The 19,313-nt window shown below is 42.3% G+C and overlaps 1 protein-coding gene across 6 annotated transcripts in view; it reads left to right on the top strand.

The window, feature by feature from the left end:
- The window catches only part of Pde8b (phosphodiesterase 8B), a 231,470-nt gene that overhangs the window by 133,478 nt on the left and 78,679 nt on the right, over positions 1–19,313 (top strand). For all 6 annotated transcript variants that reach the window (XM_008855989.2, XM_017795088.2, XM_008855988.2 and 3 more), the window contains exons 3-5: positions 11,597–11,787; positions 15,279–15,338; positions 17,540–17,597. In XM_008855989.2, coding sequence (XP_008854211.2) covers positions 11,597–11,787; positions 15,279–15,338; positions 17,540–17,597 — 309 coding nt within the window. The remainder of the gene's footprint in view (positions 1–11,596; positions 11,788–15,278; positions 15,339–17,539; positions 17,598–19,313) is intronic.

The raw sequence follows: 19,313 nt of genomic DNA, 5'->3' as shown, positions 1-19,313 counted from the left end.
AGTTCAAGGCCAGCCTGCTCTACATAGTGAGTTCCAGGACAGCTGGGGCTACAGGGAGACCATCTCAAAAAGACCAAAAAATATTGTGTCTGTTATTTTTATTTTTATGTATATGTGTGTATTGCCTGCATGTAGGTAAGTGCACCCGTGTCGTGCAATGCCCGTGGAAGTCAGAAGAGGCTGTCAGATCCCCTGGGACTGGAGTTACTGACAGTTGTTAGCTGTCATGTGGGTGCTAGGAGTCGAACCTGGGTCTTCCACAAGAACAACCAGTGTACTTAACTGCTGAGCCATCTCTTGTCTTTAATTTTGAATTTAATATATTTGATATATTAAAACAAATATTTTTGATTGGTACTCAATCTTTGAAATACAATAAAATGCATAGTATGAACCCACCACCCAAAGCAAGAGCTGGAATGTTACCGTGCTTTACATACCCAGCTTGGTTCCCATACCATGAATTTGGCCCCAGAAGATAGGAGAGTGTCTCTTGGGCCTGGAGAGATGGCAGAGATGGTGGTCAGTAAAATGCTTGCTGTTCAAGCATGAGGACTGAAGTTCAGACCCCTAAGACTCACATAAAAAGCTGAACATGACAGTCGTGCATGTACCTATAATTCCAGCACTAGGGAGACAGAGACAGGAGGATCCCTGGTTCTCACTGGCCAGCTACTATAGTTGAGTTGGTGAGCCCCAGATTATTAAAAAATAAGATGGAGGGGACTGGAGAGATGGCTCAGAGATTAAAAGTACTGGCTGCTGTTGCAGAGGATCCGGGTTTGATCCCCAGCACCCACATGGCAGCTAACAACCAATCTTAACTCCATTTCCAAGGGATCTGACACCCTCCCCTGACCTCCTTGGGCATTGCATGACATGGGTGCACTTACACACATGGAGGCAATATACTCATACATGTCAAATAGAAATAAATAAATTAAAAAATATTTTAAGAAATAAAGTAGAGAGGACTGGAGAGATGACTTTGACTCATTGATTCATCCAATACGAATCAGAGTACCTACTATATGCAGGACTCCATGCTTGGCACCATAGGGGGAAGGGAGATGGCAAGATGCTCCCTGGCCACAGACAGAGGACCAAACATTCTCACTGCTGGGGCATCACTAGCTGGTGTATGTTATATTTCTGCTGCTGACTTTGTAACTGTCTTAGAAAAACTGAGTTGTGTCCCAGTGCTTTCATTTTTGTTTTATTGGTCCACCCCTTTGAGAAAAATATCTATTCTGTCACTTCACTGGAATGCCAAAAATATTAATTAGCCACATCAGTCAAGAGCCCTGAGGGCCTGGGAGGAAATGGCATGATAAGAGTATTTCAGGATGTGGTTGCTTTGGAGGGTGCATTTCTGAGTTCACCAGGGGAAACTGGGATGTGGAACATGGGGCTGTGCACGCTTCACACAAAGCTGCCAAGAGTGTGGGGAGGGCAGAATGGACTAGAAGTGCAGCGTGGAGCTGTACAGCACATCTCTCCTGAGTGAGTAAATGTGACTCACAGAGAAAGTCATAGTTTCCAATTGCAGAAGAAAATAAAACGTAAGGGAAATATTATGAAGCAGTAAATTCATATCAATATGACACTGTCTGGAATCAAGTGGCCTTTTCTTCATCAATGTCTAGAGCACATTTATTTCCCCAGCATGTGTAATTGACGTAGTTCTGCATGTCTGTAGAGCCATGTCCTCACTCCCCTTGTACTGGGCCTTCCAATGGACCTAGAACTGGATCCCCACAGGTGTGGCTAAGCTTTTCCTAGCATGACAGCTCCCTTCAGAATGTATTCTTCCATATTGAATGGGCATAAATTTTTCTGGAGCCATTAAATACTGGGTTCGTGTTTGTTTATTTGAGATAATGTCTCAGTCTGTAGCTCAGGTTAACCTGGAATTTATCATGTAACCCAGGCTAGTCAGCCTCCCAGGCTTATGTTGGGGTTTTATGTATCACATAGCACACAGCCTCATGAGCAGTGGACTGCCATACATCAAGTAGAGAGAGTTACAGAGGGTTATTAAAAGAGTATTAGTGGCTGTCCAATAGAGAGTTCCCATCAAACTCTAGCTCTCCCAGCATCACTTTCCTAGGAACAGTTAAAGAAAGTCCTCAGGTCAATTAATTCCTCCCTGGACTGGCTCTTTCTCCAGTCCAGTTGGCTAGTTGTTTGGTGTTCTATGGATAAATCTTACACAATCTGTGTGTGCTCTGCTTTGGAAGCTCCTTGTTACCAGTGGTTGGTGTAGGACTCAACCAACTCTACTGAAAATTCAGTGTTTGACAGTAGAGGTTGACAGTCCATTTGAAGACAGATGGGCAGACCTGTGTTTAAAAAGAACACAAATCAGGGGCTGGAGAGATGGCTCAGTGGTTAATGCACTTGCCATGCAAGCATGAAGACTGAAGTTTGGATCCCCCAGAGTCCACATAAATGCTGAATGGGCATGGTGGCCCATCTGTAATTCCAGCCTCTGAAGGCAGAGACAGCAGATCCCCAGAGCAAGCTGGCTAGTGACACTAGCCATATTGGTGAGGTCTGAGTCTGATGAAAGACCCTGCTTTAGTGAATAAGGGAGAACAGTGATCAAGGATGATTGCCAAATTAACCAAGGGTCTCCACATGCTTGAGCATGGTGACCAGGATTTCCAGTAAGGGCAAGTGGTGCAGGAGGAAACATGCCTAGTACTATACATCTGCCCAAGAACCCATGGTTGGGGAGCTCACAGGCCCCAGGGGTGAACCTGCTGCTATTATTTTGCTAAATGGATATAGTTTTAAATTGACCTCTAATTCATATCACTATACCCATTGATAGTACAGCTGTGAGACCTCATCAGAGAAGTTTCTTTGTGCAGTGGATGGTGCTTAATGCAGAAACTCATAACTGAGCAAAGTGCGTAAAATAAGTGGCTGTGAGTTCACAAATAGGACATCTGGATTACACCCCCACCCCCAAGGATCAGGGACCATCATAGGAGCAGGGGGCAGAAAGACTGTAAGAGCCAGAGGTCAGGGAGGACCAGCGCAGAACAGGGTCTTCGGGACATGACAGGACACTGCCCTCATGAACTCACAGCAGCAGTGGCTGCCTGCACAAGGTCAAACTAGTTAACATTCTAGCATGGAATGAGAATGGGTTCATGAGCCCCCACCCATATCTGAGGACAATTAATGGCTTCTGGGGAGGAATAATCAGTTGTCTTTAAGAATGTGGCTCCTGGTGGATGGCCCCACACTCAGAAGTCTATGGACAGCACAAATTCAGCTCATTGCATTGTTCTATATTCTATCTATCTATCTATCTATCTATCTATCTATCTATCTATCTATCTATCATCTATCATCTATCTATCAATCATCTATCTAACATCCATTTATTTATTTTTGGTCTTTTTGAGACAGGGTCTCCCTGCAGCCACAACTGGCCTACAACCCACTATGTAGACCAGGCTGGCCTTGAACTCAGAGATCTGCCTGCCTCTGCCTCCTGAGTGCTGGGATTAAAGGAGTGTGCCACTATGCCTGGCCTTTTTTACTTTTATTTTTTAATATTTTATTTAGTATTTTTATTTCATGTGTATGAATGTATTGCCTGCATGTATGTGAGTGCACCTGTGTCATGCAATGCCGTGAAAGTCAGAAGAGGGCGTAGAATTCCCCTAGAACTGGAGTTAAGGACAGTTTGTAGCCACTATGTGGCTGAGAATTGAACCTGGGTCCTCTGCAAGAGTAGTCAGTGCTCCTAACCGCCGAGCCAGCTCTCCAACCTAGTGCATTGTTTTTTTTTCTAAAGGGGACTTGAAGGGTGGGGAGGTAGAGGTAGATCAGGGAGGAATTGATGGTGAATATGATCAAAATACATTGTATGAAATTCCCAAAAAAGAATAAAATATTTATTTTTAAAAATTCAAAATTTTTAAAAATGAGGAGCAGTAATGTGTGACATGTGACTGGAATATAAACAGAGTTAAAGGAGAAATTGCTGCCCAGGGGAAAGCAGCTTCTGCTGCTGCTGCCTTTGAGACACTGGACACATAGCCAGCATGAGTACAGGTTTATTGATGTGAGGACCATGACTGTGATGAAGAGGATGAAGACGCCCCAAAGAAAGTGAAGCCAGCCAAACACATCACATTCATTAAAGGAGCTCTAGAGATGGTAACATGACACTGGCCATATATGAATAACACTGGAAGAATGGAAGATAAAGTGTTGGGCACTTAACCAAACTTCAGGAAGTGACAAATTGCTAAGGGACAGAAAAGATGACCCCCTCCCTGTCAGAACTTCTGTGGCCAGGAGAAGGTGGCAAGCCCTGTTTGAGGTACTCTTGAAAAACTTTAAAAAGGAAGAAAGCATGTTAAATCTCAGTGTTTCTTAATGGTTTCAATTACAGGGTACTGAACAGATACTCATTTTTATACTTTTTTTATTTGCCTATACATTTATTAACAACAACAAAAACAACTCCCATATTTTGACAGAAATCTTCCAAGGTCACAGAACAGTCATGATTTTCATCTTTGTTTCTTCAAACTGTTCAGTGTGGTTATTTTTATGATCTGGTTCTACCATGCAGAAGAGGCTCCAGGAGTTGTGTTCTGACTCTAGAGAGAACCCGTTTGTGGAGGTCAGTCTAGGAACCAGAGGCTCACACATGGCTCCAGGCTTTAGCTCCATCATCTCTTCCACTGTCTCTCTTGGTTTACCATGGTGCACTGAGACAGCTGCTATGGAACTCTCTCCTGCTTGTTCCCCTGAGCCTAGATCCTTGTTCGTGCTTTCTCTGTCGGTGGCCATTGCTTCTAAGTGTGTGGATGGTCATATCTGCTTTTCCAAGCCTCTCGTCTGCCAGCGTTCTAGGAGCAGGACTGGCTCCTAGTTCTTAACATCGAAGGTTCAGTCTGCCTTTCCTGCTTAGGAAAGAAGCTCTGCCCAGTGCCTTTAATACTGAGTTCTTAGAAATATATTTTGTAGGATTATTTTATAGATTTGTTTTTATGAATGGTCAAATATCTACAAATAACCATGAGACTATAAATATTTAAAGTGGGTCAGGGGTCATATTGCATAATTTTGGTTTTTATTTTCAGTGACAACAGCCTTATTAAAAAACAGTAAGCAGGAGCTGGAGAGATGGCTCAGCAGTTAAGAGCACTGACTGCTCTTGCAGAGGACCCGGGTTCGATTCCCAGCACCCATGTAGCAGCTATGAACCATCCTTAACTCCAGTTCCAGGGGAATCCTATACCCTCTTCTGACCTCCGGGGCATTGCATGACACAGGTGCACTTAATTAAAAATATTTTTAAAATATTTTTTTAAGTAAGAAAATAAGAAATGTATTAGTGCAGCTGGGCCTGGTGGTGTAGGCCTATAATCTCAGCTATTCCATAGGCTGAAGTAGGAGGATTGCAAGTTCAAGACTCACCAGGCTACAGAGTAAGTTTAAGGAAAGCCTGAGTAAACAATACCCTGGGGATATAGCTTCCTGGCACTGCTTGCCTAGCATGTGTGAGCTCCTGAGTTCAATCCCTTGTACTACCCGGAAATACACACACACACACACACACACACACACACACCTTTTTCTTTGTCAGAATCCAAGGGAGAGTTGAAAAACTGTGGCCCACTGCCACCTCTGAGCACTTTGACAGTGAGAGTTTAAAGTTCTTCCTTCAATATCTCCACTATTAATGGGCTATGGGTCCCTACCATCAGCCTCTGTGTCTCTTCTCTGAATCCATATTTCTAGAAACAGTATTCTTAGCCCAGCTGTGGCCTAGGAGGTGGAGACAGAAAGTTCGATCCTGGTTTCTTGGACCTACCACTCCTTTGGAGAAGGTACAACTGTCTAGAGCTAGGCCAACACTTAAGATGGCGATTGCTACAACCTTTTACTCTAAAGTGTATGGGTTTTATTCCTAGAGATCTTCACCTTGCTTGGGAGTTGATTTTTCTAAACCAATGTTTTATAAATGACAAAACTTGAAATAACTACCCAAAGAAAATTTCTAGTAGGTGCCTTTATAATATAAATACTCCATTTCACATACAAAATTTATTATTATTCAGGTACAGTAAGCAACCAGATCATGAAAAAATTGCCATTTAAAAATTGTTATAGTTCCTCAAAGAAAGGGGCACACCACACCACACAAGGCCACTCAGACAAATTCCAGGGTCAGTCAGCAGTCCTGGGGTGCAGGAGGTATCTATGGCCTTCCTGTGGTTCCTATGGGAAAGGATAGTTAGGCAGGGTACAAAAAGTTAAGACTGGCAAGCTTGGGCAATTCCTGGGGTTCTGAGACATAGGTATTATTTCTAGTTTTTAGGCACTTTGCACTGGGCTGGTTTGGGGCAGAGGTGTGGGGTAAGGGTTGGGGTGGCTGTCAACGGGCTGATTTGTATGAAAGCTGAGCTCCCAGGACAGTCTTTTTTTTTTTTTTAATATCAGGAAATTTATTAACCATGAGAGAGGCAGTTCCTTCAGTGTCCTCAAAGTTCCACATGTGAAGATATCAGAAACATAACTAAAAAGGCAGGATGAATACAATCCGTACCTTCAGTGTATTATGCTTAATTTCTTTGTCTTTAAAATGGCCTGCATAACTTTGCTATGATCTAATCCACTGCTTTAAACTTGACTTTCCTCCATCTTCCTTTTCCCCTGTCACACTGGCTCCCATGCAGCCCCCTTAGACACCTCAGGCACAGTCCTGGTCCCCATAGGGGTTTCTAGAGCTCCACCTGGAAAACTTCATCTTTAGATGCCAACTCCTTTTTGACCATCTGCCTCTTCCCTCTACTGGCACCAGTTCAGCTCCCCCTCACTCATCTTACTGCTTTGTAGTTTGTAGTAGAAACAAGGAGTCTCTATTTTGTTTAACAACATACCCTAAGTAATTTTTTTAAATGTCAGGCACATGCTATGTGTTCAGGAACTGTTTGTGGAATAGTGCCCTCTTATTATCTTTTCAAAAAATAGAACACTCAGTCTTGTGTAAGGATACATGAAACCAAAAAGGTTAGTTGATATTTGTATAGGAATGTCTATTAGGAGAATAGAATTGTGTTCTTATTGTATTAGTCAAATATTGAGCCATTATGGTAGCAAGGAAATAAATGTTAAGTTGTTGAGATTCTTATTCAGAAATCCATCATGTAGCCAGACAGGTAAAAGACAAAAAGTTCTGTCAGCTTCTGACTTCTAGCTTCTGCATATTAAGTTTCTCCTGCTAATGCCACAGCTGTACCAAGCAGGCTATCACCTTCTTGCACAAACAAGTTCATTCTGCCTGATTTTCTCATTGTGCCTGCCTTGGAAATAATTTTGTTTGAAGACTTTCTTTTTATTATCATAATCCTCAAGTCTGTGCCCTTCATCTCTCTTGGGAGAGCTGCCTCCTGTGTCTTTCTAGTAGGATCTCAGTGGTGGCAAATGTTAGGAGCACCCTGGACTGAGGAGTGACAGACCCTGGCCAGAGTGAACTCTTAGAAAATATGACTGCCCAGTGTATTACTAGCTTTAAGCCATGTGCTGAGAAAAAAAGATGTTAAAGTCATGTTGAGGAAAAGATACTATTTTTCTCTAAATACGGTATTTGAGAAAAAAGAAAATGATTCAAAGTATAAGATGACTGACATGTTTATCTTTGGATATTATGTTCAGGGATTATTGGAGGAAGCTGAGGTACAAAATGTTATTACGGTTTTGTTCTTATAGAAAACTTCCTCACTATACACTTCGGTCATAGGACATGATCAAATCAAGTCAGTACTGACTAGAGAGTTTCCTTGCTGATGGTCAGCTTTCATAGTCCCAACAGATGCTCTGTAGGCTGCTAGGTAGAAAAAAGTTAACATCAGTCTTACTCAGCTGTGAACCCTATGAGCTATAGTAATTGCTGGCATGGCAAGATATGCCCATGGGTACAACAATGGTACAGATGTTATAGTGGTAACCAACTGCTTTCTGATTGAATTTAAGGCCTGCTCTACAGGAGGAAACACATGCCTGGTACTGTAATGTGGCAGAGGACCCATAGATAGGGAGCTCACAGACCCCAGGAATGAACCTACTACAATTATTTTGCTAAATGGATATAGTATCAAGCTGCCCTCTAAATTCATACCACTATACCCATAGATTAGTGCAGCTGTCAGATCTCATCAGAGAAGTATCTTTGTGCAGTGGGTGGTGGTTAATAAATGCAGAAACTCACAACTGGTCAAAGTACAGAAAATAAGTGACAGTGGAGTGCATAGACACAAAGGGGACATCTGGGTTAAATCCCCACCCCCCAAAAGCAGGGGCCATCTTAGATGAGGCAACAGAAAGATTGTAAGAGCCAGAGGTCAGAGAGAACCAGAGAAAAACAGTGTCTTCTGGACATGACAGGATGCTGTCCTCATGAACTCACAGCACCTGTGGTTGCCTGCACAAGGCCTGCACAAGATCAAGCCAGTCAACATTCCAGCGTGGAGTGGGAGTAGGTTCATGAGGCCCCACCCCTAACTGAGAAGCTATGGAAAGTTAATGGCTTCAGAGGGAGGGAGAAGCAGTTTCCTTTAAGGGTGTGGCTCCTGGTAGGTCAAACATGCTCCAGTGGTTGGCTACACATCAAGAGTGTATGGGCAGCACAAATTGGACTCAGTGAGTTATTGAAAAAAATGAGGACATGAAATCAGTTCTATGGGGAGATAGTGAGTGGATCTGAGAGGAGTTGGGAAAGAATACATTGTATGAAATTCTCGAAGTATTAATACAAATGTTAAAGATAAGAGATACACTAATCTCTGGGTGTAACTAAAATATTGGAGGTCAGTTTAATACTATATCCATTTAGCGGAAAAATAGTGGGTTCTTCCCTTGTGCTTATGACCTGTCTAGCCAAAGGTTCTTGAACCTGATGATGATACCAGGTATGGTCTTTGTCTTGTGAAGTGGGCCTTAAATCCAATCTGAAAGTGGTTAGTTACTCCCATGACATTAGTACCACTATTGGACCACTATTACCAGGCTGGCTATTTTTGTAGCTTGCAAGGTTCGCAGCTGGATAAGACTGATGATTGCTTTTTTTCCCTCCCATAGCATGCATAGCACCTTCCAGCACTAACCTCATCAGAGAAACTTCTTTTGGCAATAGATGACAGTTAACACAGAGAATCACAACTGGTCAAGGTTCAGAGAATAACAAACTACAGCCCTAAATGGGACATCTATATCACACCCCTACCTCCACATCTCAGGGATCATCATGGATGAGGGAGCAGAAAGATTATAAGAGCCAGAGGTGGGGAATGACTACAATGAGCAAGTGATTTCCAGACACCTCAGGGCAGTTGCGCATATAGTTGTGCCAGCATGCATAAGACCTATGCAAGCTCAGGCCAGACAAAATCCCAGTATGGTGGACATGAAGTTCCACCCCAGCTGAGGAGCTATAGGGAGTTAATAACTTTAAGAGGGATAGTTAGTTCTCTTTAAGAGTGTGGCTGCCAGTAGGTCAACCATGCTCCCATGGATGGCTACACACTGAGTATATGGGCAGCACAAACTGGACTCAATGAATTTTTTTTAAAGAATGAGGACACAAAGCTGAGTGGATGGGGAGGTGGGGTGAATTTTGGAAGAGTTGGGGGAGGGAGTGAATATGATCAAATGCAGTGTATGAAATTCCCCAAGAATGAATAAAAAAATTTAAAGAAAAGTGTCTTTCTGTTTAACAGACATATGTTGATGAAGTGATACACTAACTGGATTTGCCACAAACTAACACAAGATTTGGGAAAGAAGGTGAAGAGGGGGCATAGAGGGAAGCCAATATTGGCTAGCAAGTTGTTGATGAGTGCATGGGATTCATTGTATTTTTGTGTCTACATTAATATGGGTTTCTAATGTTCAAGTAATATGTATTTTAGAAATGTAATGGTGGTAGTTGGACACTTTGAATTGTTTCTGTCCTGGATTACAAATGAAATATTTTGGGTATTTTGCCATAATCTATGCTATTACCTTAAAAACCCTTCACGCTGAGAAGGGTTCCTAATTTTTTTTTTTTGGGTCTTTTTGAGACAGGGTCTCCCTGTAGCCCCAGCTGTCCTGGAACTCACTATGTAGACCAGGCTGGCCTTGAACTCACAGAGATCTGCCTGCCTCAGCCTTCCGAGTGTGTTCCTAATTTTTTAAACCAGAAGTAGATGCTGGAGACTTTTTAATGTCTTATCAATATCTTAGTTTTTTTTTTTTTTTATCCTGGGCTCTATTGCTGAGAGGTAGTCTCCTTCCTAGTAAAATAATAGTAAAAGCCTCTTTCAGTGGTTTATACCTGTAATCCCAGTTACTCAGCAGGCTAAGGCAGGAGGATCACAAGTTCAAAGCCAACTGTCGCTACATAGCAAGACCTTTTCTCCAAAATAAAATAAAATAGCCTTCTTGTATTTCTTTTTTAAAAATATTTTATTTATTTTTATTTTATGTGTATGAATGGTATGTCTGCATGTAGGTAAGTGCACCTGTGTCGTGCAATGCCCACAGAGGACAGAAGAGGCTGTCAGATCCCCTGGAATTGGAGTTACGGACAGTTGTTAGCAGCCATGTGGGTACTGGGATTTGAACCTGGGCCTTCTGCAAGAACAGTCAGTGTTCTTAACCGCTGAGCCATCTCTCCATCCCCCCCCTTATTGTATTTCTTATAAAACCCTATAAATAGTTACTGTTTCAGTCATCAAGTTTTTACTGAGCAGCTTATAAGGGTCTGCCGGCTGCTGGGTACAGGGACATGGCAGGGAGCAAGGCTGGCTGTCCCTGCTCTTCTGAGGCTTCGTTCTCAGTGCATGAGTTAGACCATATGAGTAGGTTCAGGGGATGGTAAGGCTTTCTGTGGCTTTCCTGAGCCCAGGGATGCTGAGGGAAACTCTGGAAAGCACTGCTGCCTTCCTTCGTGAGTAGGGCTGTACTTTGCAATAGAGGCAAATTTTCCTCAGTTTCATTCTGTCAGCTTCAATTCCATGATTGCTCTTTTTGTATATTGGCAAGGGTTAATGTTGAAATTAGTCCCTCGGGTTGTTTTCAGCTCTCTTTGGTTCCTGTGTCTTTATAGCTATTTTAGTGCTGAGTTTGGAGAGGGCCCCTGGGGACTCAGAAGCAAATATTGTTTGCACTAAACCAAATGTATACATTTTCAAATCATCGCCTAACCTGCATATCCTCCCTGACTTACCCTGTCAGTAATTTTACTGTGTTCTTTGTTTAAAAACAGAGCTAAATATGGAATTAAGGAAACTTACAACTGCAGCAAACAACCCTCACTACAGTGATTGAGCTTCTTTCTGTGTCCAATCCTGTCTTCACAGCTAGCTCCCAACTAGGCTTCCAATGACTAGCTAGCTCCCAGCTAGCTTCCAATAAGATGGAATAACTCGGCCAGAGACCCCGGGAATCATTGGAAGAGCTGAATTTGAATAGCACAGCTTCCCTCCAGAGCCCTGTGTTTAACCAGTATGCCAGTGGACTGTTTCCAGTACAGTTCTGATGGTAATGATTTCTGTCAAGGTGCTCTGTTCTGTTTCAGGTTTTGCTAATCTTTGCAAAAGAAGATAGCCAGAGTGATGGCTTCTGGTGGGCCTGCGACAGAGCCGGTTACAGATGTAACATTGCTCGGACTCCAGAGTCAGCCCTTGAATGCTTTCTGGACAAACATCATGAAATTATTGTGATTGATCACAGGCAAACCCGAAACTTTGATGCAGAAGCAGTGTGCAGGTACCTTCCTCATTCTAAGATGCTTAGATCCCCCCCCTGAACTGCTCTAAATGAACTTCCTTCATAGACATCTTTAGTTCCCAGCATTGCCCCTGCTGAGTATCATAGGCAGATTTCCATGATGACTGCTATATTCCTATGGGTACATTTTGCCTTCCTAGCTCTCCACATTTGAATTGCTTTGGATTTTGAGGTGTCAGCTGGACTCTCCTAAACGTAAGGATACCCCTCCCCTGCACACTCCAGAGTATTGCTCATAAAAAAGTCATTAAAATTCACACAGTTTTTATTACACAGATACAGTTTGGATTTAAAGTAGATATTTTAAACTTCAATTATTCTATCCCAAAATGAGCATCACAAATGTGTGAAATATAAATTTTTCCATACTTGACACAGATGGGTAGATCCTGGCTTCCCAGATGGGGAGGGAAGGCAGCCACTTTGTAGCAGCAAAAAGTCTTCCAGGGCCCGATGCCCCCACCACTTGTTTGTAGAAATGCTTGGGAAGCAAGCACATGCCTGTTCATAAACGCACAGTCCTAAGAGCAAGCTCAGGATGAACTGAGCCGTTTAGCAGAAGTAAAATGCTTTGAAGCGGGCCTGGAAGGGGTCAGTAATTAAATGTGAGAACAGAACAGAGTCCAGGTACATACAGGGCTGGAATTTTCTTGAATACTAGTAAATGAAAGGTAGAGAAACTGACTCTTAGAACCTTTGGTATGCTGGTGAAAATGAACGGAATAAGAGGCACAAGCCTTGCCTTGCTATTTCTTTGATGACGTGCATTTTTCCCAAAAAAGTTTTATTAATTCACCAGTCCTTAAATGTTTTAGTGGTTTCAAATCCAACCTTCCTCAATAGAAATATTTTGCTATTTAGTAGTACATATACTTAGATGCTATTTTAAGCATTAAGAAATATATTAAGAAATATTTTCTTGTTAGTCACACATGGTGCACATCTATAATCCCAGCACTTAAGAGGCTGAGGTAGAAGGACTGTCATGAGTTCAAGGCCAGCCTATGCTACATAACAAGGCACTGTCTCAAAACACAAAAACCAAATCAGAAAAAATATACTTTCTTTCAGAATGATTTTCAGGGTAGAATTGGTTCCTAGCCCTCTATTACTTGGTTTTGTAATAGAAATACTTCAGTACTCGTGAGGTCATAGAATGATTTAAGACAAGCTCCCCCTGTGAATAAAATTCATAGAAGAAATCTTTTTCTTTTTTTTTTTTTTTTTTTTTTTTTTTTTTGTTTGGTCTTTTTGAGACAGAGTCTCCTTGTAGCCCCAGCTGTCCTGGAACTCACTATGTAGACCAGGCAGACCTTGAACTCGGCCTCTGGGATTAAAGGTGTACGCCACCATGCCCAGCCCTAGAAGAAATCTTTTAATTCAGGCAAAGGCCTAGGTTAGTAGTTGGCCTTTACATTCTTCCTTGAGCGTAAACAGACATGATTTTTTGTGCCTCTGCCATAGCATGGAAAAGCAATGGGGAATCTAATCTGTGCTTCAGAGGAAGTTGTACGTTTGGGTGCCTGCTGGCATTACTGCTCCAGTTGTGGGTCACCAGAGTCTTAAATGCATAAAAGCAGCAATGACCCCCTTGGATATGAGTGGGAGACATGCTCTGGTAGATGTGCATTCTTGGCTGCCATCTCTGGGCCTACATCCCAGGCTTTTTAGCTAGATTGGACCTTCCTTCGTTTACCATACAGATCTCATACCTATGAACTTCAGGATCTCCCTTAGTCCCCTCACCCAGAAGAGACCAGAGCCCATCTTACCACAAGTTCCTTAGGAAAGAGGAGAGAGAGAGAGCAGGCAAGCCTCAGGATGCAACCCAAAAGACAGGAGCCAACCTCAAAGGAAGCCAAGAGTGTGCACTCCTGCTCAGTTGTGTTCATTACATGTATTAGCCTCTTGTCTAAGCCTCGCCTCTTAGAATGAATGTTACCTAGCATTGTGCCCATGGCATATCACTAGGTAGGAGAGGCTGAATGAAGGCGAGATGTGTACAGTGTCTCCCCTGAGATTACAGCGTGCCTCTCACACAATGCATTTTGTTTTCACGTGCTGGGAACTGGTACCTCTACTGAGTATCCATACAGTAGACTTCTAAATGCAAAGTGAGTGTAACTTCACCTTGGTAAGACCAGGGTGAATGCAAGGAAATGGGAAGTGATCCCTAAGTACTGAAGTGGCTGACCTAGCCTTTCTGCCTGACCATGAGTTAAGGGATTATTTCTAAATGAGCTCATTCATGTACATTGCCCATGAGAGAAACTTTGCTTTGCAGGAGCGTGACCAGCCATCTTTTTCCCAAGCCTGCTGTCTATACAAAATACATTTCAAGGAGCAGGCCAGTGAGAAAGTACATTTTTAAAGAAAGGTCAGGAAATTTTCAAGTTGAAGAAAATGAAGCTGTAGGAGGCTCCACCCCCCCAGGGATCTCAGTGCAAACACGTTAGCATGGAGATGAACAGAGATGCCCAGAGCTACAGGGGAAAAAACAAATGCACAGTGTTCTACCACTTACTCAGGATTACTTCTGCTCTTGGTGATGATGGTTCCTTTTAGAAAGACCTCAAAATAAGCAGAGGCCAGACCAAGGGGATGGGCTGGAACAGTCAAAACTGATTCAAGAATATGGCCCTTTGTTAAAAATTTGGTCAATTCATGACCCTTGACCAGAGTAGTCTAGAATCTGAGCTGTGTGTAGCATCACACATCCTGTGAGATTCACATACCTCAAAATTCTGTAATCCATATGTGTTTTTATTTTGTTAAATTGCTAATAATTAAACCATGTGCAAGTGGTCCTTGTTCAGCAAATTTGATTGACAGTTATCATTTCTCAGCCCCAGTTGCTGTCTAAATTGTTTGAAGCCTAATGACTAAGTAGTTAACTATAAGTATGAAAACAGGAAAACTAAAACAAGGGTTGGGCTCTTTGATTGATCAGCTCTTTGAATGACCTTAGCAGGCTTTAACCTTCATTTGTATATGTCTGCTAGCAAGTACTTTAATTTTTATTGCAAGGTCAACTTTTTGATTATCTACTGTTTTAAAAGAAAAGTCATCCAACATAGTTGGTACAAACATAGCCTGGGTACAAACTGATAATTAAAGTATTGTAATACTGACTTTTTTTAAATAAAGAGAAGCAGATTTCAATCAGAAAACATGAACTTTAAGTGGATTTGTCAATTTTTGAAGTGGAAAACTGGCAGGTCTGATCTGTTGGAGAATTGCCCAGGGGTTAAAACAATATAAAAAAATAAAATGAAGAGATTGTCCTAATTCACAAGGTCATCTTTCTTTGTGTCTTGTGTGTGTGTGTGTGTGTGTGTGTGTGTGTGTGTTCTGATATTTTTTTTTCTTTAGAGAAAGATTTGATTTTGTGCCACTTTCAATGTGAAGAAGTTCCATAATCTTTTGATGTAACAGAGTCCATGTTTTTGACTTGAAGCTTCTCTTTACAGGTCGATCCGGGCTACGAACCCCTCGGAGCACACAGTAATCCTCGCTGTGGTGTCACAAGCGTAAGCTCAGTATTCTCCACTGCACTCCTGGCCCCCAGCAGTACTGTTCCATCGGAGACATTTTTGTGATATAATCCAGTGTTTGAATGAGCACTGCGAGGGAATGTCTTAGACCCTAAAGTAGCACCCCTTAAACTGGCTTTGAAAGCTTCATTTTCCAAATTTCTAGAAATACTTAGTTTCCCCCCCTCTCTCTTACATGATTGCTGTTGGCACATTTTCACACGGTTACAGGCATTATGATATGCCATAAATGAATAGAAAATCTGAGAATGAAGAACTCTGGCGAGAACGTTATTCCAGTTAATCTTTTCTTCTTTGAAGAAAAAACTATGGGAAACTGCTTGATTTTTCACTTAAGAAGAAACAAATTGTAACACAAGGACACAGAGGCACTAAATCCATTGCTAGGAAAGGGGGCTTGTGTGAGGACTGCTGTGCAGCTAAAGGCAGGACAGTAAGGCTTAGGTTGGTGTTAGACAGAAAAAGGGGACCGAACTACAGATAGTGACACTGTGGGACAAGAAACTGTTGTACTGGGTTTATCGTAGTGCATGTTCTACATTTGAAAGAGCCAGCAGGAAGAAAGAAGTTGTTTGTATACACTACAATGGTTGGAATCCTTGCCAGCAATGAAATTTATTGTAGTCTATTAATGACTGTCATTAGCTTCAGAGAGACTAAGATCTTAATTAGGACTAGGACCTGTTGGACTCGGCTCTATTAGGGCACTTGGCACTGATTCTACAACAAAGGAGTAAATAGGTCAGCAGCTTTGATAAGAAAGTACAGGCCTTCCTGGGGCAGGCTGGCCCAGAAGCCATACTGCAGCCATGGCTGCAGAGGCCTTCCCTGACCAAAGCCTTCTAGTGAAGTGATGCACTTTTGAGTCTCTTCACTTGACACTTCCCGTGGCTTGTGGTCCAAAGAAGGTGAAGAGCTGTCTCCATTGATTCGTGACACCTGCCATCCTGGTGAAAGATGAATTCCAAAAATAATGAGTTGGGGGAACTGAAGGAGGTCAGTCCTCTTTCCTCCATTTATTTTTTGGGCACTCTGAGATCTGAATAGGGTCTTACAGCCTTGGACATGACATCAAAAGGGTACCGCAACACACAACATTCTCCAAGCCTGCCTTATTCCATCTTATTCCATGAGCCCAAGAACATAATGTCTTCTTTCCTTCTCATGCAGAAAAAAATGTTTGCATCCTTGACAAGTGGCAATTTACTATGCCTTTTCTGTTTTTTTTTTTTTTCTGTTTCATATAAAAGAGATAGTAAGGGAATGCCTGTATCTGTGCCATCCAGTTTAAGAAACAATATTATTAGTACTTTGGGATTTTTGTTTTCATGCCCCTCATGATTTGTCATTCATGGAAAGCAGAACCTCCTTTCACTGCACTTGGGAGTAAGGGAGACAGAATTCTCTGTAGGGCAGGAAGTAGCTATGGGCAACGCCACAGATAAACACTGGGGTTCTTGTCTGTTTTCTAATGGCTTTTCCACCCAATTCCTTTTCTTCTGTTTCTCTTCCCCAATTGTCAGGGCGTCTACCCTATGCCAATTTCTGTCTGTTAGGGACACTCTTTCAGTTTCTTGATGGTGACAGTTGAGCTGAAACATCTTCATGATATACTGGTCTCCAACCCACTTTTTACTCAAGACCCAGCCCCAGGCTCAGGATAGGAAACTGTCCCATGAAATGAGTGACAGTGATTGATTGTTTCCCCCTTCCTTCTGGGTTTTCCTTTATGCCGACACTTCTTTCCTCTTTGGTGGTGAGGTCCTGTGACCAGGAATGCAGGTGTTTGCCTCACCTTGAATTGGGCCCAGTGGTGGGAGTTGTGCTTCCAGATGGGAGTAGCAGCTTCAGGGCCAGCAGCATACCTGACATTCCCCTTATGGGCTGGCTCTCAGACATCTGCCCCAATGCATGGGGCAGCTCAGAGTTAAGAGTGGGCCACTCTTCTGCCAGGGGGCACTGTTCTCACTTCCCCTACTGCTTGTGCTCTGTTTGCATCTGGAAGACAGCTGTGGGGTCTCTGTCCCTAGATGTAGGAGCTCGCTGGGCACATGCTGGTCAGGAAGCCCCTCTTGGAGCTAATGCTACCTGTAGCCTCACTGCTCTCTCTCCATGTTTCAGTGTGAGGAATCCTGGTTTGTATCTGCTGAGTGACCACATTTTCTGCTTTGCTGCAGATCTGATGACCATGAAGAGGCCTCAGTTCTTCCTCTTCTCCATGCAGGCTTCAACCGGGTACGTACAAGGAGATGCGTGCCTCTCGGGTACAGAGATTGACTTTCCTTTGACAGCAAAGCATATAGCCATGAGAGCTATTAAAAGAGATGAGCCCTAGAACCATGAGCCAAGAAATGAAAGTAGCTGCGCTTGCATGGAGCAGTAGTGCTCAGCAGTTATTTTCCTTTTGCTGTCATAACTTCGCATAGCTTAGCAGCAGATACACAACAACATAAAGTACCTTTTATAGCAGATCAAAACTCCTACAGTCTCAGTTACCTCCAATAAAGCAGTCTATCCCATCAGAGTCACTGTGTATGTGTGCTTATATAAAGAGAAGTGCACCATGCTGGTACACAGGGCTCTGTGTTCACCAGGAGCCTGCCCACAGCTTATACACAAAGAACATGTCCATGCGGGTTACACCAGCCTGTGAACCCTGGCTTAACACCAGGAAAAGGAAATTATTTGATTTGAGGGACAACTGTATGAAAAACATTGGCATTCAACTTAAAGATTAAGATCAATTACACCAAGCAAGGAGATATCTACAAACTAAATATCTAGTCTTACTAGGTAAGATACAAATTTGATTGGAGGCAAAAAGCCTTGTGAATGCAAATGGAAAGAAAAGAATGAAATTAATTTAAAGTAAAGAAGAAAAAGTGGAAAAAGAAATGGAATGTTTAGAAAAGAGTGTGTCATCATATTGAAACAAACAAGTTCATGTAGAAAACTTATGGAGGCCTTCCTTTTTTAATATTTTATTTTATTTTATTTTTTTTGGTCTTTTTGAGACAGGGTCTCCCTGTAGCCCCAGCTGTCCTGGAGTCACCATGGAGACCAGGCTGGCCTCGAACTCACAGAGATCTGCCTGCCTCTGCCTCCCAAGTGCTGGGATTAAAGGCGTGTGCCAGCACACCCGGCCTTCCTTTTTATGTTTGAATTTTTCTATGATAAATTTATCTCCATTGTTTAAAAAAATTGGGGGCTGCAGAGATGGCTCAATGGTTAATAGCACATGCTGTTCTTGCAGAGATCTGGGTTCAGTTCTTAGCACCCACGTCAGGCAACTTACAGCCACCTATAGCTCCAGTTCCATGGGATCTGATGCCCTGTTCTGACCTCCATGGGCATCTGCACACATGTAGTGCACACATACACCCAAGCACACACATATACACATAAAATAAATAAATGTTTAAAAAAAACAAACAAATTGCTTTCTTTTAGATAAAAATAGAGTAGTGATCTATGCTTATGAAAATTTTACTGATAATCTAAACTCAAGTGAATATCACTAGCATCCTATGAATTCTTGGATTAAACATTAGCAAATGGAGTGGTATTGCTTGTATAGTACTGATAATTCAACTTTAAGATTATATTTTATTATGCTAAATAAGCTTACCAACAAATAAGTAACTGGGCTGACCCCACATCCCAAAATCTTTTGAATATAAGAATGATATGAATCTCAAAGAGATGTTATGATATATCCCTCTAAAAACAAAGTCTTTCATGGTATGCTTTGTGGATTATGGAGCCCTTTGGTGCTTTAGGTAATAATGTTACTTTGCTATTCTGGGCTTAGAATGAAAATCCTTCTTGGCTGCAGACCACAGTAGAGCAGAAGCTGCCTTTGTGAAGCAGTTTCTGTACTTTGGTGTGCTTCAACCTAGGAGCAGTGCTATATAAAAGCTTTAAGGCAGCGGTGATTCACAATGTGTAACA

This window comes from Nannospalax galili, unplaced genomic scaffold (genome assembly GCF_000622305.1).
Source record: "Nannospalax galili isolate Female #2095 unplaced genomic scaffold, S.galili_v1.0 scaffold907, whole genome shotgun sequence".
Classification (NCBI taxonomy): Eukaryota; Metazoa; Chordata; class Mammalia; order Rodentia; family Spalacidae; genus Nannospalax; species Nannospalax galili.
The sequence above is the reverse complement of the archived record's forward strand: the minus strand, read 5'-3'. Positions and strand labels throughout refer to the sequence as shown.